Here is a 23,555-nt window from a genome sequence, read left to right as displayed (position 1 = left end):
CACTTAAGGCATAAGTAGGGTGACCGACGGTGAAATACCCTGTAAACAGATATGCGTGCGGAGAACGAAACGGAGAGAGACATTGAATAGAAAAAAATTGTGGTTAAAGTTTTTGTTGTGGATTGGGCATTGCAGATAACAACATTATATACTTAAGCAGAGTCCAGTAATGGAGTAATGGAAAAAATAAGTCAATGTATTATCCTATTGACCTTTAGAAAACTTTATAGTAATATGAAATGATAATCGGATAATCTAGTGAAAAGATGGCAGGCAGTCTCTGATCCCCTTTCTTTTTTGTATAGTATATTTCTTGATTCATTGATTCAGGGTATATAAACAGAGTGAAATGCTTAGGCTGATTAGCATAATTAACACGGAGCAGCGGCCTGCTTACACATATTAACAGCTTTCTTGGAATCGTTAACATCAAATGGCACTTAAACGCTGCAAGGTCAATCACACACAGACAGTCTGACTGACTGATTGACCGACTGCAAGTGATTGAAAGTGAGTGAAGAGTGCGAATACTAATGCCTGATCACTGATCACTGATCACTGACCATACACAACAGGGTTCGGCACGCGCACAATCCCAGACAGAGCTACATACTAATAAACAATATTTAATTTTTATGAACTTCGGGTAAAACCGCTAAGCGGCAAATAAATTTTGATTGACTGACTGAGCGATTGAACGACTGAGCAATCGAGTGTGCGTTTGTTTGCGCCTGGCCCTGGGGTAAATACGAGCTGTAGCTTCCAATTTATTTTTGGGCCAGATCCGGTTTTCAGTGGCGTTGCCCTTTGAGGCTCGTCGTCGATTAGTCAGCGGGCTGATCTTTGGGTCAGTTTTTGTAAGTTTGTTGAATTTGATGCTGACCCAATTAATAAGTGCAAATTTCATAAGCGACCGCCTTATGCGGAAACTGTGGTGAAAATTTGTACATAAACATCTCGCGACATCAAGCTGCAGCCCACATAAAAAAAAGCAAAAAAAAAAAAAAAACAATAACAATACAAAAATGAAAACATAAAGCGCTAATTTGGGACGTAAGAGTTTTCAACATATTTCTTTTTTTAATTTTTAATTTGGGTCTCTTCTCCATCTCCTTAACTTTGTTAATGTTCCCCCCTTAGCTTACACGATTAACACGATTGCAACAAGCTTAATTTGTAGCTAAGGTTTCCGCTTAGAGCTCATCTTAACCTTCGCTGATACGCAGAATGCAGTTAAGCCAAAAGAAAAAACCCAAAAGTAAAGCCTTTGACGTCATAGCCACGAATTGTGAGCTCTCCGTTTTGTTTTGAGCCAACAATTCGCAAACAAGCAACAGCAGCCGAGGCAGAGCCAGCCGCAGCGGCAGAGCCAGCGACTGAGACTGCGACTCTGCGCATGCGCAACTTTTGTATAAAATCCAAGGCGCAGTCGAAAGCGAAATCAGTGAAGAAAACGTTAACAAACGAGGCAGACACAGTGTGGTGCAGTGGTGCAGTGATAGGATAACAAAAATAAAAGGCACAAAGACCACTTACATAAGGATTACAAGCGACATATTGGAATATTTATATAAAAAGCGAAAGGTAAGAGTGAACAAGAAAGAGACGGAGTGAAAAGTGTCGCAAACAGTGAAATATAAGAGGATGTAGAAACAGATCTGAAAGACGTGTGAAGAAATGAACTACCATATGAATGACACAAATGTCGAGTCTTACCAAATTCGACATATATATATATAAATACCTATGTGTATACATAACAAATATTTAAGCTACAATAGAAATTGCAACTCTAGCCAAAAATAGATCTTCATAAAGTGAACAAACTTTGAGAGTTTTATAACAGTTACTATATACAGTGCTATACAATATTAATTCCAATAAAATCAAGTCAGCATTCATATAGATATAGGCAATCTCCCACACCGTTATTGCCTCTACCATGCAAACTATAAGCTACATATATGATCTCCCATATAACATCTACTATGAAATACTTTAGCTCCTTTCTTCAGCTAGTCTTTTGCTAGCTCATTAGTTTAATTAGCTTCAATTGCAATCCCATTATCATAATAGTAAGCTCGCCCACTGCCACGCCCACACTATACCCATCAATGAGCAGTCAATATCCGATTGATATAGTATATATCGAAGTCAACGACCTAAACCCTATATATCAAAAAACTTTCACTGCAAATCTGAAGACAAGCTCCCAGTTGCACACACACACACACACATAAATTAACTTTATTGCTCAGGCAAAAAATAAAACAAAACAATAAAGTCGAGATCAATTTGCAATGCAACGTTGCACACGACTTCCGTTCGATGGGGGCAAAGCAAAAGTGCGCTTTATATAACCCGAAAAAAAGCCGAAGCCAAAAGATCTCAACGAGAGACTCTACAGCAACCCACGCTCCAGAAAGAAAAGCACATTAAAAGCGTAAATGACATAACACGCAGCAAGCGGGCGGGCAGAGGCATGTAAATAGTCGGGAGTTACGAAAATGCAGAGTCAAAAACTGACGCCGAACGGACGCTGCTGTCAAGGCAGAGATCAAGTTGAGCGATCAGTTTTTGGGGCTTGCCAAATCTCGAGCCAGGTAAAATTACCTCATTGAGCTGGAGCAAGCGAACGGGGGAGCGGGCGAGCGGTCGGCCGGTGTCTGCCATCATGCACGGTCTGCGACCTCGAACGAAAGTAAAAGTCTTTTTAATTCAAGCCGCGCGGCGCTGAGTCAGCGCGAAGATTTGAGTAAGCAAGACCGGTTTCTACTCTCGTGCGATTGCCACAGCGAAATGCCCGTGAAAGAGCGGGCGGGGCAGAGGGGCAGAGTCGACTGCGTGTAAATTGGGACAATGACCAGTTGGCTTGAACATGCTCTGGGTTATTGGTGTCACCGAGATTATGCAATGGCCCCAGCTAACTTTGTTTATTGCTTTCCAGCACACGCACACACACACAGGATGAGAATGAGAATGCGACACAGTTTGGCCTGCCTGCTGGTGCTAGCGGCCAGCTCCGCTCTGGTCGCTGCCGACTCCAATTGGGGCAATGAGTGGGCGCCCATGGACGTGCCGGACTCCATGCTGAGCAGGCGCTCGGCTGACGCACAGCCCGCGGCGGACGCACAGGGACGCAACTATGCGGTGCACGAGAGCACACAGAGCAACGCCACGGAAATCGACACGGTCATCGATCAGCTAATCAACTCGCGCCGTGAGGGCCGCAATCTGGGCGAATATGACGCCGTCTATGCCGATGGCAACATCGATCAGGCCCTGCAGGAGGGCAACGATCTGCAGGCGCGCAACCTCATTCGGGACAAGCTCTGCGGACTGGGTCTGATGAGCTGCGATGTGGAGGAGAAGCGCCCCTTCTACTCGACCATCTATGCCCAAGGACCACCGCCACCATCCAGCTTCGGCGGCGGCCCCTATGGACCAGCCAAGCCCATGCCACCACCAAGCTACTTCAGTGGACGTCCGCCCATGGGCCCGCCGTCCAACTCGATTAACTCCTTTGGACCTCCGCGCAAGGTGGGCTATGAGGGCTCCTACAAGCCTCCGATGAACAGCCTGTACAGACCTGGCGGTCAGTTCGGCGGCTCCTATCTGGAACATCCACCATCCGGCATTGATGGCTCCGATGGCATCACCTACACCAAGCCCCCACCCGGCTCTATCATCTACGACAGCAAGCCACCTGGCCCACTCTACACTGGCTCGCCCAACGGACCCGGACCCATCTACAGTGGCCCCTCGAATGGCGTGCCTCCCTATAACTTTGAGAATCCCGAGAAGATCCAGGGCGCCAGCTCCTCGCTGAACGGCTTCTATTCCCAGCAATCGTCATCGTCGTCTTCGGCAGCCACCTCCTCCAGCACCAAGGTTGTTGTGGGTGCTCCGCTCGATGCGGGTCTTCAGCAACATGTCCACCATCATTTCCATCACGTGGATGCCGGCGAGGGTGCCAATATTCCAACTGTTCCCATTCCCATTGGCAGTGGCCAGACCATCAACACCGACTTCAGCGCCTTGGCCCAATCCTCAGCCACGTACACGCCCCAGGCACAGGCAAGCAGCTCCGGCTTCACGCAGTCGAATGCGTTCACAGCTGGCTTCAATGGCGCCTCCCAAGGTGGTCTGCTCTCCCAGGGCTATCCCGGACAGAAGCCCACCTCCGGTTTGGGTAGCTTCGGCAGCAACTCTGGCTTGTCACAGTCCAGCTCCAGCTTTGGCCAGAACGGTTTCAGTGGCTCGCCCGGCGGCAGCTATCACAGCCAAAATCCCGACTACTACAAGAAGGAGCTGCACAGCGGTGCCTCCAGCGGCTACAACGGCATCTCCTCGGGCTACAATGGACAAAGCCAAGGTGGTCTGTACCAGGGCGCCGGCGGTGGCTATGACACGTCCCGTCAACAAATCGTCGATTGCCAATGCGTGCCCATCAATCAGTGCCCGGCCGCTGACCGCATTGGACGCAAAGAGGATCTGATTCTGGCCATCGATCCCAGAAATCTGGGCAAGGACATCGAGGCACTGAGCGACGATGCTGCGGCCAATGCCAATGCTACAGCCAAGGCTGACACCAAAGAGGAGAAGAAGGATGAGGATGAGAAGAAACGCACGCGTCGCCAGGCCGACGCCGACAACGACAACAAGGAGAACGACAGCAGCGATCTCTCATTGGACGCCCAAGGGGTAAGTGTCTGCGAAGACTTCAGTCCTTTAGCTCTTGTTAGTGGCCGACTAATGCAATTGACACTTAGTATAATGCTCCCTAGTTGAGACTAATTGTGATCTAGTACCCCACACACACACACACACACAAACACACACAAGTAAACACACACACATACTCAAATACAACTCAACTGCACGCATTGATCAACGCTCCACGCTCAACTCAAACTCCGCCAAAGGTAAACCAAATAACCCCCTGCTCGTCGTCGTCTTCCTGCGTGGGTTTGTCTGCCAACGACACTGGGATTCGTCACTAATCCAACTGCAACTAAAAAAAAAACAACAACCAATCAACCTAACAACGCACGGGTCCTAAAACCGGTCGCACGTCCACGTCCATCAGATCCTAGGGCTAACACCGTGTGTCCTTCTTCCAGCAGCGTTTAGGCGCACTGGGACCATCCCCGCTGGCACTGCCCGCCCTCCAAGCCATTGAGCTGATACAGCGCAAGATTCTGCCCACATATGGGGTTAGCTTCGGTCTGCCCTACCCCTCGGCTGGCTATCCAGGCGGCTATCCAGCCAATGTCCTGAACGACTATTACCCCGCACAGAATCCCAACTTTGGCTCGCTGGGCCCCAATGGCCTCAATCTGGGTCTGGTCAATGTTAATCCACTGGTCTCGCTGCAAGTGAGCAAAACGGATTACGGCGAGAATGTGGTCAAGCCACTGGTCAATCTTCACGTAACACCCAATGCGAATATCATTCAGAAAGTGGGCGATTTCTTCAAGAAGACGCCGAGCGAAGTGCACAGCACGCATTACCATCATCACGATCACTTCAGCGGCTACGAGCATGAGCATCATCCGCACCACTATAGCGCACCACCGCCAACACATCACCATCACGTTTTCGAAAGTTCAGGCCCACACTTTGACGTGGAGATGGTGCACAGCTCGCCCATCTTTGAGTACCACAGTGGACCCTCAGTGCATGTGCCAACGCAGCATTACCATCACGCTGAGCACCACTCGGAGGCTCCATTCGAGCACTCCTACAATTCCATTTATCCCGACACATCTCCCGAAGACTTTGGTTCCACTGGCTTTGGCAGCTACGGAGACTATTCCCAGCATTACGAGCGCAGCGTCAATGCCACTGCCCCCGACTGGTCGGCGCCCAGTCGTCGGAGCAAGCAGCTGAATTTGGGGCAAGTGCATAGCATTCCCGCTCAAGCGCCTGGCGCTGCGGCGGGCAGTGATCATGTAACCTTTCCCCGTGATCGCAGGCGACGCAGCGTTGATAAGCCTGAAGAGTTTGAGTTGGGAGCGGAGCAGGTAACCATAGTTGCGGACAGTTGAACGATCCCGGACTGTTAGACATATGAGAATCCTCTGCTAAGCAGTAAAACAGTTGCTAATCCTTCCTTCTCCATCCTTGCAGCGCGCCTACTATGGCAACCGTCCTGTGGAGAAGACCTGTCGCATCAACGAGGTCTGCTGCCGTCGTCCACTGCGCCCCCAGGCTCCTCCCCAGCAGCAGCTGGGACGTTGTGGCGTAAGGAATGCCGCGGGCATCACGGGCCGCATCAAGAATCCCGTCTATGTCGATGGTGACAGTGAGTTCGGCGAGTATCCCTGGCATGTGGCCATCCTCAAGAAGGATCCCAAGGAATCGATCTATGCCTGCGGCGGCACTCTCATTGATGCCCAGCACATCATCTCGGCGGCCCATTGCATTAAATCGTAAGTCGACTCTAAGCTCTTCCAGAAGATTTAGACTAACCTGGCATTTCCTTCTGCAGTCAAAATGGATTCGATTTGCGCGTGCGCCTGGGCGAATGGGATGTCAATCATGACGTCGAGTTCTTCCCCTACATTGAGCGCGATGTTGTCTCTGTGCACATTCATCCCGAGTACTATGCTGGCACCCTGGACAACGATCTGGCTATACTGAAGCTGGATCACCCCGTCGACTTCACCAAGAACCCACACATCAGTCCCGCCTGTCTGCCCGATCAGTATTCCGACTTCACCAACGCTCGCTGCTGGACCACCGGCTGGGGCAAGGACGCCTTCGGCGAGCACGGCAAATACCAGAACATCCTCAAGGAAGTCGATGTGCCAATTCTGTCCCACCATCAGTGCGAGGCGCAGCTGCGCAACACGCGTCTCGGCTACAGCTACAAACTCAATCCCGGCTTCATCTGCGCCGGCGGCGAGGAGGGCAAGGATGCCTGCAAGGGTGACGGCGGCGGTCCTCTGGTCTGCGAGCGCAACGGCGTCTGGAACGTGGTCGGCGTGGTGTCCTGGGGCATCGGATGCGGCCAGGTGAATGTGCCCGGCGTCTACGTGAAGGTCTCTGCCTACTTGCCCTGGATTCGGCAAATCACGCAGAGCTACAAATGATTATTGGAGACAGTGCCCAGAGCGGGGGCCGTCACAGCCAATGACGACACCTCCGATCAATTCGTATTTCACTTTTGAGCAGCCATTTCCGTTACGCAACGCACTCTCTGTTGGCCCACGCGTGTTGACTGTTACCGCTCGTTACCGTTACCCCGTCTTGTTTAGGCCTTTTCCTTATTACCTTGTTATTATGATTTTTGCTACTTTATTATTTGTTGTTAAAAAAACACTCTTTGTCGCACTCAGATTCGATTGTTGGACAAATATGTTAGCGAGTGGCCGACACAAGCGCTTGTCGCCTATTGCTCTCCACTTTGAAGCTCCGATTCGTGCATCGTGTATGATAGTTGTGTTTATATTAATTAATTTATTTTTTATACTTGTAATAAATTAAAAACTATTTAAATACATTAATTTATCAAAGAAAACCTAATGACTTTTCATTATTATTATATAAGTTGCTATGATTTTATATTACAATTATAATATAATCATATGTATTACATAATATTGCAAGATGTTGAAATGAAGGGATTTGTGAAAAGAAATGATGGGTCTATGCCAAGTTGAATATCTCTTAAGACAATTAAAAACTAAAATATTAGTTAGGAGGACTAACCGCAATCAAACACATATCTGCAGTACATGAAATAAGTTTTAAAACTTATCGATCGAGTGTTGCGAAATCATTGTGTTTTATCAAAGTGAGTAAACATGGGTTATACAAAGATGGTAGTCCGCATTATCCAAGAAATATTACCTAACAAACAAATAAATCAAATGTCAACAAAGGGAGACAGAGATGCTAGACCCAGCTAGTAGACCTAATTTTTATGAAAGACTTCAGCATGCACTACAAAAAAAAACAAAGATAGGAAAAGGTTTTATTAGTAGACTAATGGTAAATACGGCTGGCCCGACTGTAGGAAAACGATGGCTCTTCGAACAAATGAGAACAACGATCTATGCTGCACTCAGATCAGTGAGCGATCTAATCCGTTTGAGTAAGAGGGAGCGCGAGAGAGAGAGAGGGAGAGAAAGTGAGAGTGAATGAAAGAAATAGCAATGGCTTTCAAGACTATCTCTACCATTTAAGCACCCACTTTAAATATTGCAAAATATTTACTCTTATTTAATTATATATCATAAACACATATCAACTACATTTTATATACTTTCATTTACACAATTATTTTACATAACACACATTTTCCACACTTTGCTCATATTTATAATATAAAAAAAAATATATTTTTTAAATTAATATTTAAAAGAAAGAGAAGAGTTAACAATTAACAAAAAAGCAAAAAAGTTGTGCTGCAAGCGAAATACTATTATAACCAGCTTAAGATCAATTACAATTGGGTGCAACCCATTAAAATGCGAGTTATAATTTTTTTCGTCAGCTTTGCACCACCCATAATCGCAAGCAGCATAAAGCGAGCCACCGTGCTAACAAATCATTAAGAGAGACGCCATCAAAGCGCGGACAACTATGAACTTCCTCGAGCGGGTGTGTGTGCAAGAGTGTGTATGTGTGTGTTTGTGATATTCAAATATATCATAAAGTCTCACATGTTGAGTGCCCGTTAAACTCAAGAGCCGCAACAAGACTTTCCGCACTACTAAAAAAAAACGTAAATTTATAAAATTTCTGCACCGCTGCCTGAATCGCAGGTGTATAAAACCCATTGGAGCAGCTGGAGCCGAAGCTTAATACAATTTTGGCAACGAGATGTACAACAAGTGCTTGAAATACCTGATACTAGGTGAGTTCAAGGATTACCGCAGACTGCTCTCAGGGATTAATCACAATATTCATCAATCAATCAATCGCAGCGCTGCTTTGCGCTCAGGTGTTGGGCAGGCTGCACAAGCGCAATGGATACTTCTACAGACAGCAGCCGCCGGCACAGCATCAGTTTGGCAGCGGCGGCAGCTACTTTGAGCCCTCGTTGCCAGGACACGAGGAGGTAGTGGAGCTGCATCATCATCCACAGCAGCAACAGCACCAGCAGCATCAGTCGCCACACCACAGCAGCAGCTCCAAAAGCCATTCCAGTGACAGCAGCAAGGCAGGTTACAGCATAGGCAGCGGTCTGCGCTCCATTGCCCAGGGATCAGCAGATCAGGCTTACAGCGCCGTCGCAAATCAACATGCTGCCGCCAAGCAGGCGGCCTTCATAGCCAAAAACACCTTGGCGCAAGCCGCATCTCAGGCAGCTGCCACAGCGCAAGCGGCGCTCGCGGGCAAGCAGGTGATACTCCAGGAGCTGGAGCAGCAGGCAGCCGAGGCACAGCGTGCGCTCTCGCGCGAGCTGGAGCAGCTGAAGGCGGCCAAGGTGTCCGCGAAGCTGGCACAACAAACGGCGCAGGCTGCGCACCATCACATCTCGGTGCTGACGGCAGCCCTCAACAATGCCAAGTCGGTGGCCGAGCAAGCAGAGCAAACGGCTACCGAGGTGTCCAATCAGCAGGCCTCACAGGCCACCATGGTGGGCCAGGCGAAGAATCGGGTGGAACAGGTGGAGGAGCAGCTGCAGCAGGCGCGCGTGGACTATGCTGCCACCAAGGAGTCGGCTCTGAAGGCAGCTTCCTCTGCGGCGGCTGCACAGGTGAATGCCTCTAAGGCGGCGGCACATGCTACAGTTGGACTCCATGAGAGCATCAATCAGCAGGAGCAGCACCGTGACGAGGAGCTGGAGTCGTATGACGAACAGCTTGACACCAGCGGAGTGGGTCACACAGCCAGCGACGGGGCTGAAGAGCGATCACACTCCGGCTAATCCACTTCAGAGTATTACAATTCTAGTTTAAATATTTATGCGATTTATAAGCGAATCAAGCCAAACAGCAAGTCAGCAAACAGACCCAAAAACACTTGATATAATAAATTTCAATTATTTAACTAAACTAGTCTTTAATAAATAATAATAGATTATAGGATCACACAATTTGAACACACGCCGCGTTGCCAACTACCTCAAGCACCACGTCTAAGCAATAAGTGGCAACGCTGCCAGATGCACAGCTGTTTGCATAACGAGTGAGTGGCACTTGTCGCGAAGAAGCAGCGCACACCGGAATAATAATAAAATAAATTTAACATTGCTCAGTTTTTATTAATTAAAGACCGTGCAGCATGAGTCAAAAAGTAATTCAATACATTGGGCGCACCACAGACTTTCGCGGCAACACTCTGTGGGAAATCGTCGGCAATCTGCCCGACTGGGGCGTCGGTCGCATGGTCATACGTAACATGTTTCAACGGTACCCGGAGCCCTGCTACATGCGCATACTAAAGGTGCAAGCAGTGGACGAGCAGGTAAGAGTGGGAAAGAGGCAAAATAGTATTATTTCTCATATTTTTCTGCTCTTTGTAGGCCGACAGTGAACGCAAGGTGCGCGTCACTGTGCAGAAGACATGGCGTGGAGTGACCCAACCCAAACCCGTGGAGATCTACAGCACCAGCTATAAGGCCGATTACGAGCTGGTGCCCGTTGACCAGGAGCACAAATATCTAGAGAATAAGAAAAAGGTGGATTCCGTAGTGTTGCCCACAAAGATTGAACTGCCGCCACTGCTGCGGGAATATATTAAGGATGAAACTGGCGACCCAAATCCGCTGATCAATGTGCATTTCAAGAAGACGCACAATAAGCTGTCACGTCTGGCCAAGGACGGCGAGCAGCCGACGCTGCAGCTATCCATGGATATTGGCAAGCCATCAAAGGTTGGCACCAAGCTCTATGATGGCCTGCTATAACGGATGTGCTGCCTTAACTTTGAACACCTCGACACTTGTTGCATTATTAAATTTTTAATTTTAACTTAATCACAATGGAATTGTTATATCTACGGAATGGATTAGTGGTCAGGCACTCTGCCTAACTGTTGCTTAGCTCTTGCGAGCGCAATTTGCGCGTCAGGTTATCCACCTCGAGGCCCAGCACATCGAGATTCTCTTTGAGCGTTATATTCTTTAACAGCGTGTCCTCTAGCACAGCCTGCAACTTCTTATTAATCTCCAGTGAGAGCTCCAAGGACATACCCTTGCTCTCAGCTCCCTTGACTCCTCCATAGATGGCAGCCATGACGCCATTGCCATATTTGACCAGCTCGCTTTTGCTCTGATCACTTTTGCTGGAGGTGAGCGCGCCGGCCGTTTGATCTCGCAGCATATAATGCTGCACAACTTTGGATTTTTTTTGGACCTCGGAGACCAGCATTTGCGTATGATTCTCCAGGAATTCAATGCGCTCCGTTTGTCGTGCTGAAGCCTGTTGCAAGCGCAAAATGCGCTCAACTAAGACTTTCTTTGAAGGTACTGCTTGTAGGTCTGTTACTGGTGCGGCTGCCGGCTGCGCTTGTGACGCACTGTTGACCACCGTCTCAGACTCGGATGACTCGCTGGCACGGCTGCACTGGCTGCTGCTGCGACTATGAGTGATCAATTGCTGCTGCTGCGGCTGCGGCGGCTGTTGCAGTTGTTCCTGGCTCAAGTCATTCATTGCCTGTTGACAGTTGCGACAATAACCCGCTGGTTTAGCATCCACAATGCCTCTTTTGTACTTTTGCAGCTCTCGTTGGAGCTCTTTCACCTGCGTCGCATGCTTGTGCTTCGTTGCCTCAAAATGGTTCTGCAGCTCTTCCAGCTTAGCATTGACCACTTCGTACATCTTTGTCTTCTCGGACAGATGTTTAGCCAGCAGCAGACGTTCCTCTATCTTCTCCATTCCCTCCGCATGCATTTGCTCCTCTAGCTCCAAGTATTTGGCATCGAATGCAAGCAGCTCCTGCTTCAGCAATTTGTTCTCTGACTCGAAGCCTAGCGACTGGTTATAAATAGAAACAAGAATTTTCATGTTAGTGGCGAATTCTTCACATGGCCTCGGTGGCGCAGTAGGCAGCGCGTAAGTCTCATAATCTTAAGGTCGTGAGTTCGAGCCTCACCCGGGGCAGGTAAATTTTTTGTCTATTAGGTGAATTATCTTATCAGGAACTTACTTTGACTTCTGCCAGGTAAATATCATTTTGCAGCTTGACTATTAGCTCGGTCATCTCTTTGTTAATGTTCAGCAATTCCTGTCTCTTCTCCTGCACTTGCTTTAAATCTACTTCATTGTCCTGCACCAGGGATTCCAGCTCTTCTATCCTCGTCTGCGCCTCAACTAACTTCTGCTCGTTGCTGTTCAAAGAGTGAATAATAAAAGTTAATTATTTTATTTACAATTGCAATTTTATTAGCTAAGGCTAAGGCTAAGGTTAAGGCATACATTGTATTCTGTGTGCGCAGCAGCTGCAGCTCAGCCAACTGGCTATGCAATTTCGCTGCATTTAAGAGCTCGTCGCTGTAGGCGGCATCTATTTGGCTATGCTGCGCCTGTAACTCCTTGAACTCCCCCGAAAGCTGTTCATGCTGCAGAGCAAAGAAAACTGATTACTTCTTATCATAATTATATAGTGAATATGAGAATAGTCTGAGAAATTGCTGAGCTAACAAAAAGGTTAAGTAAATTAATTTTGCAACAACAGGCCCGACAATTTTTCAAACTACCCTCATATTTCGTTTTTACCGCTTCTTTTAACTGCTGCAGTTGCTGTTGCAATTCCTTATTAGCTTCGCATTGCTTTTGGTGCTCTTTGTTCAGCTTGTCCAGCGAATCAGTCTTGCTTTTGATTTCATGTTTAAGCAGTATTGTGTTAGCTTCAAATTCCATCTTAAGCTTCTCTGTAAGGGAATATACATTATAGATATACTTTAAAGAAAACTGCGCAGAAGACCCAACCATTGGCCTTTTCTTCTAGTTTATTGGGTGCATTCCGTTCCTCTTCCAGCTTGCGCTCCAGGTTCTATAAAAGATGTATAGAGTTCATATTTACATAATTTATGCATATATAAAGATGAAGAAGAACTCACTGCCTTAGCTTCTACTTCAATGTTTAGCTTGTTGGCATGATATTTGAGCTTGGATTCCAAGTGTCCCATTTCCGTTTTAAGCTTCTCACATTCCCTTTGATACTTGCGCACTTCGTTGCACTGCAAAAAATAGGTAGGGGAGTTATGTACAATTCTATTTAAGTTTTCTTACACTTACCTTTTCATCTATGATATAGGTCATCCGTGACTTTTCCTCGTGCACCGCCTGAAAGCGTATGGAGACATTTTTCACTTCTTTTTTGGCATCTGCCAACTGTTTCTCCACAGTCTCTTTTTCTTTTTTGGCATCGATGAGCAACTTCTCTTTCATAGCAAATTTAATCACTGTGCTCTCCTTCTCCTTGTTGGCCAGATCCATCTCATTGCGAAATGCCTGCTTCTCCTTCTCCAATATCGCATTTTCCCTCTGCAGAAGTGTCATCATATTATCCTTCTGCACATTTGAGGTACGCAGTTGTTCCAGTTGGCGCTCATAGCTGCGACGTTGTTCCTCCAGCTGTGCAAGGCAATGTACATGTGAGAGGATGTCCCGGCTGTCCTTGTTTTCCTTGCTTTCCTGTTCATCCTGCGCCTTGAGGTCTGCATAACTGATTCCTGTTGCTGGCTCATGTTCCGCCCTCTCCTTCTCTTTAACCGATTGCTCCACAACTGCTGCATGAATTTCGTTAACTAATTCCAATTCACTCTTATCTTGTGTACTTTTATCTGCAGTTTCTTCTTTTATAGGGCTTTCATGGTTTTGTACTTTATTTTCGCATTCCAGCTGCTGTTTACCTTCCAAAGCAATTTTCGCATCCACGTCGGCGTCATTTGCTAATTGTGTTACTGGCTCCTGGTTTGTTGACTCACTGTTATTTTCATCATTTAAATTAGTACACTCGTTTGTTGGCTCTATAGCCTCCATTTTTAAGTACTTAATAAACAAATGCTAAATACGAAAATAAAAAACACACTGATTTGTTTTTACATTTTCTCTCCCACTGAAAAGACCATTCACACAGCGAAACAATATTATTATCGATAAGTAATCTGTTATCGAACTGCTGAATTTAGAGATGAGCATGTCGAGTAATTCGCCTTTACTCATCTCTAATGCAGAAGTAAACAACGATGGTTTGCGCGCTGGGCATCGAGGGCAGCGCCAATAAAATTGGCGTTGGAATTATAAACAATGGCAAAGTATTGGCAAATGTGCGACGCACATACATTACACCGCCCGGCGAAGGTATGTAAAATATATCCTATATACTTTCGCTACTTTATCTTCCCATATACGCAACAGGTTTTCTGCCTAAGGAAACGGCCAAACATCACCGAGAGGCGATTTTGGGCCTTGTGCAAGCCAGTTTGAAGGAGGCACAATTAAAACCTGCTGACTTGGATGTCATCTGCTATACAAAGGGTCCCGGCATGGCTCCTCCACTGTTAGTAGGTGCCATTGTGGCACGCACTTTGTCGCTGCTTTGGCAGAAGCCTTTGCTGGGCGTTAATCATTGCATTGGTCACATCGAAATGGGTCGCCTGATAACTGGTGCCCAGAATCCAATAGTGCTATATGTGAGTGGTGGCAATACCCAAGTGATTGCCTACTCCAATAAACGATATCGCATCTTTGGCGAAACCATTGATATAGCCGTGGGCAACTGCTTGGATCGGTTTGCGCGCATTATTAAACTCTCGAACGACCCAAGTCCTGGATACAACATCGAGCAGCTGGCGAAGCAGGGCAAACAGTATATCAAATTGCCGTATGTAGTAAAGGGAATGGACGTCAGCTTCTCTGGCATTCTGTCACACATCGAAGAGCTGGCAGATCCTAGCAAAAGGCGTAATAAACGCAAGAAGCAACAAGATGAACCCGAGCCAGAGTATAGTCAAGCGGATCTATGTTACTCGCTGCAGGAAACAATCTTCGCTATGTTGGTGGAGATAACAGAGCGAGCCATGGCACACTGTGAATCCAATGAAGTAACAAACGATTTATAGATATAAATTTTATATACATATGTATAACTATTTTGTCTACAGGTACTCATAGTCGGCGGCGTTGGTTGCAATGAGCGACTGCAGCAGATGATGGGTATAATGTGCGAGGAGCGCAATGGCAAAGTCTTTGCCATCGACGAACGCTACTGCATTGACAACGGCTTGATGATAGCCCACGCAGGCGCTGAGATGTTTAAGGCCGGCGCCCAAATGCCTCTGGAAGATGCCTTTGTTACGCAACGCTATCGCACGGATGAAGTGCTGGTTAACTGGCGAAAGGATTAACTTAAATTCAGTTTACTTGGTTCTTTATTAAAAACTACCCGCGACAATTGATTTATACAAAGCGATTAATTATCATATGTCTGTGCTTCAGCCATGTGCGTATTCCCTTAGACTGCCGGCTCCTTGCCCGTCCAGAGCGGCTTTATCTCCAGGGGTATGATGCGTTTGCCCTCAATCACATACACGGCGCCGTTCTTTTCCTTCTCCAGCACATTCAGCATGCAGCGCGCAACGTCCGTGGCGCTCTGTTTGCTCAGGCGATCCAAAATTTTGTACGTCTCATCGCTGGTCTCTGGGAAAATGATTTTCTCCGTGAAATTGGTGAACATGTCCGTCATGGTGGCACCCGGACAAACTGTGGCAAACTTAATGCCCGAGCGTTGATAGAACTTGTCGTTCTATATGGAGGATTAGCATTAGAATATGGACAAAAGGTTTTCATTTTAGCTACTTACACCCAGACAGCGCGTAAAGTTGATGATGCCCGCCTTGGTGGCACCATAGACTGGTATGATAAACATCGGATCGAGACCCACGACGGAGCTCATGTTAAGCACAAGCCCCCCGTTGCCGCCATTCTCCTTGCTCATGTACTGCAAAGCGCTCAAAGTAGAGTTGATGATGCCGCCCTAAAAGAAGAGAAGGAGAGAAATGGAGAGACTCTTTATATACCCCAAACCTGAAGCTGTTCTCCTGCTTACCAGATTGACCAACAGCGTGCGTTGGACATCCTTGTCATTGAATATGCCCGCCACGTTGACCACAATATCAATGTTGCCAAAGGTCTTCTTGATCTCCTCGTAGGTGGCCTCCACGCCCTTCTTGTTGGCCACATCCATTTTGATGATCATGACGCTTTGCGTGGGATGCGCCGCGCGCAGCTTGACAAACTCCTCCAGATTATCCTGTATGTCAATGATGGCCAATTTCTGGGAAGCAGACAGACATTGCTATAGTTGCCTAGGTTAGCTAACATCCTAGACTCACCGCGACTCCTGCTACCAGCAGCTGCCGGGCCACTTGTAGACCGATTCCTCCGGCACCACCCGTGACCACCGCATTTTTGCCTCGGAATGCCATGACTATATGCTCAACACTGAGTCAGAAATCAGAAATCCAATCAATCCAATCTCTGTGGCTGTCGCTGCTGCTCTGCTGCCTGCAGGGCTAACCGTGCCCCTTTTATAGCCCCATTGGCTTAGTGTTATAATCGCATAGTAGTTGGGCTATATGATATGCCGTCTTATATCCGATCTGTGATTAGCACCGTTCGACTAGCTGCAACTGATCGTTGGCTGCATTAACTATTATGCAAAAGCCTATCCGATTTCCGATTTACACAGTGGCTTAGTCTAGCGTTTGATCTGCTTCACAGTGCTCTGGTTTTTGCAGCGAGGTCGCCTTTGTTGTAGTTCGCTGACTGCGCATCCCACTCAGATGTAAGTGTATGTGAGTATATGTATGTGTATGTGTGGTGGCAGTCTGCCCATTAAAATGACTCAAGGACTTTCTATGTATTTCACTTTATTTGAATTCAAAGTAAAGCATACACAATCTGAAATACACAGGTGTAAATCTGTGTTGTTTTGGTATACATATATATGTATGTATGTATATATGCTATAAGTACATATTATTGTTATTAAACTTTGTAAAGTGTATTATTAAAAGTTTTTGTGCTACGCTTGCAAAAATGTCAAACTTTTTATAAATCTATTCATATGAGATATATAAACTTGATTTGGATGTGTAAAGGTTTTATTTGTTTTGATTTTGAACTTTTGGGCCGTTGCGTATGTAAAAATGTAAAACAAAATGAAACAAACAAAAATTGTAAATATTACCAAAAACTTTCTAAATTTATTTGATGCACTTAAAACACAACTTATATTTTAGAGAAAAGATAAAGAGAGAGAGAGAGAGAGAGAGAGAGAGAACTCAGGTGCTATCAGTAGAAACACAAAATAATAAATTAGACAAAAAGTCAGCTAAAAGTGTGAGTGAATGAGAGGAAGTGGAAAATGTGGTATTATTATTTAATGGGCGCCATCGTAGGTGTCCTTGTGCTGATAGCCGCTGACATAGCCAGAATCATCGACCAAATTGCGTCGGCCAGCAATGCCCTTGCCCTTGCCGGAGGCATCGAAGCGCTCCTTGTGTGAGCCCGTATACTTGCTGGGATCCGTCAAGCGGTCCACAGCAGCCGCTGCCTTGCCAGCCTAACGAATATATATGACAGATATATAATCTCATTTTCGGTATAATCCTAAGAGCTAGATACTTACGGACACCTGCTGAACACCTGGCGCTCCACAGCTGGCCATCTTCTGCTTAATCGTCGCCAGCTCCACCTTTTTCGTCTTGGCCAAATCCTCGAGGAATTTGTTGTAGTCGGGCAGCGTTATTTTCATGGCCTTGAATTTCTTAAAGTGTATGCCCGTATCGGTGGTTGTGATCTGCTTGTCGAACACCTTCGCCTGCTTCATCCATTTGTCGCTCTGCGAGAGCGTTATCTGCCTGCCATCGGATTTGGTGTCGCCAAACTTGGAGAACGCCTTGAACTGATCCGAAAACGTGACCTTCGGTGCGGTCTCCTCCAGAGCCAGCTGGCCGAGCTCCTCCACGGGCGCCGCGCTGCTGCCATTTGCTGTCTCCTCAGTCATGTTGTTGGCTCTGCAAGGGTTAAGATTGGGTTTCAGTTTACAGATCTTGAGATTACATGGATATATGTATGTATATGTATATTGCTGTTGCGCAGTTCTTCACCTGTGAGCCACAACGCTTATTAACATTTTGCCTTAGCTCTGCGCTCTATATCGGACTATAGCTTTGTACAAATCAAAATCCGATGCTACATGCTCACATAGACTACATATATCTCCCTCTCTTGATGTAGAGATAGCTTATCAAACTACGCTGCTATTGTTTGTATATACATTCCTTATTCCGATGATATCATTCGAGCGTACAATAGCGCTGCGTGAGCTTTCGCAACTGCTGCTCGCTAATGGACTGTGGAAGGTTGCGTCGAATGGGCAAGAGCTGCTCTCGTGGCTCAAACGCATTTGCTCATTAGCGACCATTTGAATTCTAATTGGAATATCAAACAAAACAGTTGTTGCTTGAAGTTAAAGCTCTTTGAAAGTTTTAAGCTAGCTACACTTACTATAATTGCTATTACTCATAAGCTATACGAAATTGAACGATTTATTATAAATATATTTCTCAATAGAAATACGTATATTATTATAAATGTTTTATAAGAAAAAAATATAAAATCTTTCAAGATATAATTATCCAAGACTTCAATTTTTATATCTTAAGAAAACTTTTATAATATTTCAAACATGTCAATTTCAGTAACGTATTTTATATCATATATCATATATCGAATCTTCATCATATTGCTTATTTCATCATTAGCAATCCTTCACTTTCACATTCCCACACTCCATTTTCTCGCAGTGTACAACCCGTAGATAACGGCAGCTGTAGCTATTCGCTTTGCAATCAATTAACTTAACCCACAGTAACACGTACCGTTTCGCTGTGCCCTCCGGGCCGAGTATAGACTTAAGAGCACATAAATCGTTTAGATATTTTCAGAGCTAAAGACAGCGCATAGCATAAATTGTCGTCATGTTTAACATGGATGTTAAAGATCTGTTGTGCCCGCACAAATCGAACAATAAACAGTAAATAAAACGTGAGCAACGGCCATTAATTATTCGGGAATCCGCAGCTATATGGTAGCTATATGCACACATATCGACAGACCGAATTGTGGTAGCTGTACGAGCATAATTTAAATGAAGATAGCGTCCCGGAAGGCAACCAGTTAAGATGGAGAGAGAGAGTGAGAGAGAGAGAGAGAGAGAGAGAGGGGCAAGACTGAGCCATAACCAGATTCCATATCCAGATAATTGAATGCGATGAGCTGACGATAAGATTGCCTGGGTCAAGGTTGCTCTGCTCAGATCGAGCGCCGATCCATGGAGCGTAACAAATGTTGACTCTTGCATTGACAGCTACATGAGCTATATCAACTATATATATACTCCTCTATATACGCCGCAAGTGCAAGTTTCATTGGGTGTAAGGGGGAACTTTGTCTAAATCGCACCGCTTATGTCATCGACATTCAGCATTACGCGCCGCAATTACGTCGCTCGGGGTTCGCTTTTTGGGTGAGGCAAATTAAGTACAAATATACATATATAAATTTGTATAGAGAGATGCAACTGTGAAATTATATATATAATATGATTAGCTAGCTCAAGCGATAAGCTAGCTACAGTGCTGACTTGTCGAGCGGCTATTACTTTATTTTGATATATTATAAGAAGACCATAAATCATAAATCGTATCGCTTAAGCCCACACACACACAGCTAATGCTAACAAATTTTGACAAGAAAATGTTTATTTTAAGCACAAAATCTTTGACTGATTCCATTCTCTTCCCTGATTTCTCATAGATTTTTGTGCAGCTGTCAGTGAGTGACACAGGCAATTGGTGAGCTTTAGCGAGTACTTACTGCATTACTAGGTCTTTACTGTCTACTCTCTGCTAGGTTTTGCTCTGTAGTTCGCTCAGCACGCTCGCTACGTATGGGCGCCTCAGTCAGCTCCACAAATGTCAAGTGTAGAAACTAATTACAGCGCTGCGTGCCCGCCACGCCCATTACGATGATTTGTTTCGCAGCCCTTTTGTGTTCGGGTAATTGGAAACCCATAAATACTTGTAAGAAACAACAACAGACCCGCAAAACATGACAAAAGGTGATTCGAACAAGCCAGACGAATGGGCAAGAAAACGTGGCTAAGATACAATCGAGCAAAAGATACTTCATAATCCGCTTTGGCCGGCGGGACCATTAATATATAGAGACAAACATACACACATAGGGGTATATATTAACTCATATATGTTTATCTATATATATACATGACTATATGAATGGTTTGGCTCATCTCGCAACATCCGCATCTAGAGCTGGCAGGCAGCGCGTGGCTATGCCAATATATTAATTAGGTTTAGCCAAAATTGGAGAACAATATGAGTTCCAATTGATGTGGTTGCTTCTATAAGGCAAGCAGACGTAACGACTAGGTGATACGTGTGAGAGATTGGCTAAGAGATACCCTGTAAACAGCAACTATCGATTAACAATCTGGTTAACGAGCTACTTAGATGTAACAGATACCCTGTAACATTTACTTTAAGAAAAGTACTCGTAGAGCCATCTTAATTTCACTGGATAAGCCGACTTGAAGTTACCCTATATACAAAGAACGTTTCCTATATGAAAATATGAGACAAATTTAAAAATGAAAACTTTAAAAACCTTTCAAAACTTGCAAACTGCATAGGTTTAAGATCTACTCAAAAATACTCTGTATTTAGGTTAACTACAAAATATACAATGATAAGACACAAGATTGTAAGGAGTGAATTGAAATATACTTAATAATATATACATATAATAAATCAACATTTTCAGGTAATGAAGATCACCATGTAAGAAAGACTTCTTTGTATTGTACTGAATGGAAGCGACTTTATTCCTCTATCTATCTTAATTTTCTAGCTAAAAGGTATAAAAACGGGAACTCAAGAATAGTACATAAAATAAAAAGAGTGCCTTTATATTGATAAAGACTTAGGCATTCACAATATCATGCCCTCTCTTTACTGCAGGCTATAAAAAGTGCGAGATTTTATAGAGCTCTAGATATAGTTTACAATGTGAACGACTGCCCCAATTTTATAATACGATAAATACATATATGAAATATTGGTCGCACCAATGCATATTTATTAGAGGCATGTGAAACGCAACGCATTTAAACAGGAAACGCAATACATGGCATGGCAGAGGGCGGGATATGGGGTGGCTGAAGGCAGTGGGTGGGTTGGGGTAGGTGTCAAGGGTGTCACACATAATACAATACGAAGAACATTGAGCTGGGGGTCAGCCATGGCGCAGCATGTGTGGAAGTAGCGGCAGAGGCAGAGGCAGAGTCCTATGCAGAAGCAGCGACAGCAGCAGAGGCAGCGTCATAGGCAGAGGAAGAGTCATAGGCCTATGCTTAAGCATATTTACATATACATGCATATATATGTATGCATGCATGAATGTCTGAGTAGCCCTTGGAGCGCTGCTTATGACTCTGTCTCTGCCTCCGCCTCTGCCTCTGCCTCCGCCTCTGCCTCTGCCTCTGTCGCAGCAGCTTGTAGATGACATCACCTGCCCAGACCGCGAGTCCCGTTTGAAGCAGGAGCACAGGAACGCGCAAGCGCCGCATACATACAAACGGAAGCACAAATGAGCGTGGAAAGAGAAAGAGAAGGAGAGAGTGAGAGTCTGATTGAGAGGCGGGAAAAGGCGCCTAAAACGATGCTACCATTGTTGTGTATATTAAAAAAAAAAAAAAAGAAGAGCTCCCGCTGCAGCAGCAGCAAAAATTTCTATTTTGGAGCAGAGAAATATGGGTCATGCAGCACTTGAAAATTCCAACAAGGGAAATGATGCTGTCATTGTAAAAGATTGAAATGCTGATGCTGTGTGTACTCATACACAGCTATGTATGTATGGGTATATGACTATAACTGTGTATGCACACATAACACTTGCACTTTAATACGCACGAAGCAACTTTTTAACTTTCAATAGAAATATTCAATGAGTTTCGATGCGGCCACAAATTTCATATCTTTTGCAACTTACATTTTATTTGCTTAAAAAAACTTGATAAAAATTTTCAAATTTTTTTAAATTTGTTTTTTTAGCGTGTTTATAGTTTGTTGTGCGTTGCTGCGCGCGCGTTTGCTGTCGCTGTCGAGACTCGACTGTTTGGTCAAACTGCGCAGCCAGCGCCACAAAGGGGGCCAAGCGGCGTATGAGTGATATTTGCTGAGCATTGAGTGAGTTTCGTTGCTCGCAAAACTGTTGAATTTGTCAGCCAAACGGCTAGCACATAAATCATGGCCAGCAAACGGCCAACTTTTCCCAGCCAAAACAAAGTTCCAGCCCACAGGCAGCACTATGCGTATACGTATTATACACATAATTTGTATATTTTACGCGATGACTTCATTTCACTACTACAAAATAAAAACAAACAAATGGAATTTATAAATGCCAAAGAGTAGAGCGTGAAGAGACTAAAAAATATTTATCAACAAAAAAAAGTCAGTCGCCTTATCAACGCCAAAATTTCGACTCAAATTGCGTTTTGTTTTGAGTGAGAAATTGAGCGCTGAGAGGCGAGAGAAGAGAGAAGAGCAAAACGTTTGAGCTTTTTCCCATTGAGCGGGTCAATTGTTGTTTTGTTGTATGAGTCCAGAGATTAGAAAACGATGCGTGAAATTTGACAACAAAAACAAGTGAGAGGGCATAAAATTATAGAAAGAGAGAGACAGAGTGAGAGAGAGGGAGAGGCAGTGTCCACAAGTGCCTAACTAAATAGTATGAGCTCATGAGTTGCGAAAAGATTAGCTATTCATTCGGCAGCAGCTAATTGTATATATTTTCATATGCAAATTACATCGTCTGAGATCCAATGATTAGAACAGCCCAAAAATAGTTCCGTGCGAGTTCTTTGAACTTGTCTGATCGGAAATTGACTAGCTTTAGGTTTGGGCAAGGAAAACAAGCCGGAAAACTTAATCAAACACCTTCAGCGTGTTTACCAACATTGCGTTTTGTTCAGTTAATTTATTACAAAACCGGCCCAATCCCTGCTGGCCATGATTTATGCGACCTGTCATTCCCATTTTCGAGCAGTTTGTGCGTTTGGTCAAATGCCTCGGATGGCGTCATACAGAGTCAGGCACGAAAGACAAGCAAATAAGAAGCAGCAGAAGAAATAGTTGGTAGGCCAAGGCATGTCAAAGCATTAATACTCTTATGGATTGTTCTGACTCCGATTTTTGTCAAATTGCTCTCATTGAACCCAAGGCATGTCGATTCATATTTATGAGCATTAAGAAATATTATAACGCACGTAATTTGAGCATTAGCTTCAGATTATTTTTGGGAATGAAAAGAGTTTCACTAAGAGCAGAAAATTATTCGATCGATATAAGTTTCTATAAATTAAACAAAGTGAAATTTATAAATATTGTACAACACTATAAAGTGATGCATTTTTTATATGGTAAATAATAGTTTAATACTTTTACAGAATATGCGAGGGGGGACTAAACAATCTAGGGTCGTATAGTAAAGTGAAAAGAAGAT

At 45.0% G+C, this 23,555-nt stretch overlaps 7 protein-coding genes and 1 non-coding gene across 10 annotated transcripts; 5 read left to right on the top strand and 3 right to left on the bottom strand.

Annotated features, from left to right (window-relative positions):
* The first annotated feature begins 1,420 nt into the window (after positions 1 to 1,420).
* Positions 1,421 to 7,525, top strand: LOC108614536 (uncharacterized). 2 transcript variants are annotated; one of them, XM_018008702.2, is made up of 5 exons: positions 1,421 to 1,584; positions 2,948 to 4,704; positions 5,127 to 6,026; positions 6,133 to 6,434; positions 6,494 to 7,525. In XM_018008702.2, exons 2-5 carry the CDS (start codon positions 2,968 to 2,970, stop codon positions 7,095 to 7,097), a joined length of 3,543 nt encoding a protein of 1,180 aa, XP_017864191.2. In that variant the 5' UTR covers positions 1,421 to 1,584; positions 2,948 to 2,967; the 3' UTR covers positions 7,098 to 7,525. The 2 variants fall into 2 exon arrangements, with proteins under 2 accessions (XP_017864191.2, XP_017864190.2); XM_018008701.2 differs by lacking the exon at positions 5,127 to 6,026 and having other exon boundaries at positions 1,427 to 1,584.
* Positions 7,526 to 8,260: 735 nt separating this feature from the next.
* LOC108612476 (uncharacterized) lies at positions 8,261 to 10,006 on the top strand. Its single transcript, XM_018005359.2, has 2 exons — positions 8,261 to 8,866; positions 8,937 to 10,006. The coding sequence occupies exons 1-2, from the start codon at positions 8,833 to 8,835 to the stop codon at positions 9,881 to 9,883; spliced, it is 981 nt and encodes a 326-aa protein (XP_017860848.1). The 5' UTR covers positions 8,261 to 8,832; the 3' UTR covers positions 9,884 to 10,006.
* A 112-nt stretch (positions 10,007 to 10,118) lies between these two features.
* On the top strand, positions 10,119 to 10,933 carry mRpS34 (mitochondrial ribosomal protein S34). The gene is made up of 2 exons (XM_018008796.2): positions 10,119 to 10,422; positions 10,481 to 10,933. Exons 1-2 carry the CDS (start codon positions 10,240 to 10,242, stop codon positions 10,862 to 10,864), a joined length of 567 nt encoding a protein of 188 aa, XP_017864285.1. The 5' UTR covers positions 10,119 to 10,239; the 3' UTR covers positions 10,865 to 10,933.
* Golgin104 (coiled-coil domain-containing protein 186) lies at positions 10,899 to 14,061 on the bottom strand. Its single transcript, XM_018008795.2, has 7 exons — positions 13,197 to 14,061; positions 13,019 to 13,138; positions 12,888 to 12,951; positions 12,675 to 12,829; positions 12,375 to 12,517; positions 12,106 to 12,286; positions 10,899 to 11,933 (listed from the first exon to the last, which is right to left on the bottom strand). The coding sequence occupies exons 1-7, from the start codon at positions 13,941 to 13,943 to the stop codon at positions 10,986 to 10,988; spliced, it is 2,358 nt and encodes a 785-aa protein (XP_017864284.1). The 5' UTR covers positions 13,944 to 14,061; the 3' UTR covers positions 10,899 to 10,985.
* On the top strand, positions 11,987 to 12,059 carry TRNAM-CAU (transfer RNA methionine (anticodon CAU)). The gene has a single exon. It is a non-coding gene; the product is annotated as a tRNA-Met (tRNA).
* Positions 14,062 to 14,105: 44 nt separating the features above from the next.
* On the top strand, positions 14,106 to 15,361 carry Tcs3 (Probable tRNA N6-adenosine threonylcarbamoyltransferase Tcs3). Its single transcript, XM_018007150.2, has 3 exons — positions 14,106 to 14,264; positions 14,322 to 15,007; positions 15,068 to 15,361. The coding sequence occupies exons 1-3, from the start codon at positions 14,150 to 14,152 to the stop codon at positions 15,308 to 15,310; spliced, it is 1,044 nt and encodes a 347-aa protein (XP_017862639.1). The 5' UTR covers positions 14,106 to 14,149; the 3' UTR covers positions 15,311 to 15,361.
* On the bottom strand, positions 15,317 to 16,480 carry Pdh (Photoreceptor dehydrogenase). Its single transcript, XM_018007154.2, has 4 exons — positions 16,298 to 16,480; positions 16,012 to 16,239; positions 15,766 to 15,939; positions 15,317 to 15,708 (listed from the first exon to the last, which is right to left on the bottom strand). The coding sequence occupies exons 1-4, from the start codon at positions 16,388 to 16,390 to the stop codon at positions 15,418 to 15,420; spliced, it is 786 nt and encodes a 261-aa protein (XP_017862643.1). The 5' UTR covers positions 16,391 to 16,480; the 3' UTR covers positions 15,317 to 15,417.
* Positions 16,481 to 17,141: 661 nt separating this feature from the next.
* On the bottom strand, positions 17,142 to 22,199 carry ringer (tubulin polymerization-promoting protein ringmaker). 2 transcript variants are annotated; one of them, XM_089466374.1, is made up of 3 exons: positions 22,041 to 22,199; positions 17,596 to 17,983; positions 17,142 to 17,529 (listed from the first exon to the last, which is right to left on the bottom strand). In XM_089466374.1, exons 2-3 carry the CDS (start codon positions 17,971 to 17,973, stop codon positions 17,347 to 17,349), a joined length of 561 nt encoding a protein of 186 aa, XP_089322500.1. In that variant the 5' UTR covers positions 17,974 to 17,983; positions 22,041 to 22,199; the 3' UTR covers positions 17,142 to 17,346. The 2 variants fall into 2 exon arrangements, with proteins under 2 accessions (XP_089322500.1, XP_089322498.1); XM_089466372.1 differs by lacking the exon at positions 22,041 to 22,199 and adding an exon at positions 18,077 to 18,337.
* Between the last annotated feature and the right edge of the window lie 1,356 nt (positions 22,200 to 23,555).

The sequence above is a fragment of the Drosophila arizonae genome, chromosome 4 (genome assembly GCF_054131065.1).
Source record: "Drosophila arizonae isolate 15081-1271.41 chromosome 4, UAZ_ARI_1.0, whole genome shotgun sequence".
Classification (NCBI taxonomy): domain Eukaryota; kingdom Metazoa; phylum Arthropoda; class Insecta; order Diptera; family Drosophilidae; genus Drosophila; species Drosophila arizonae.
This window is presented reverse-complemented; position numbering and strand designations above follow the sequence as displayed.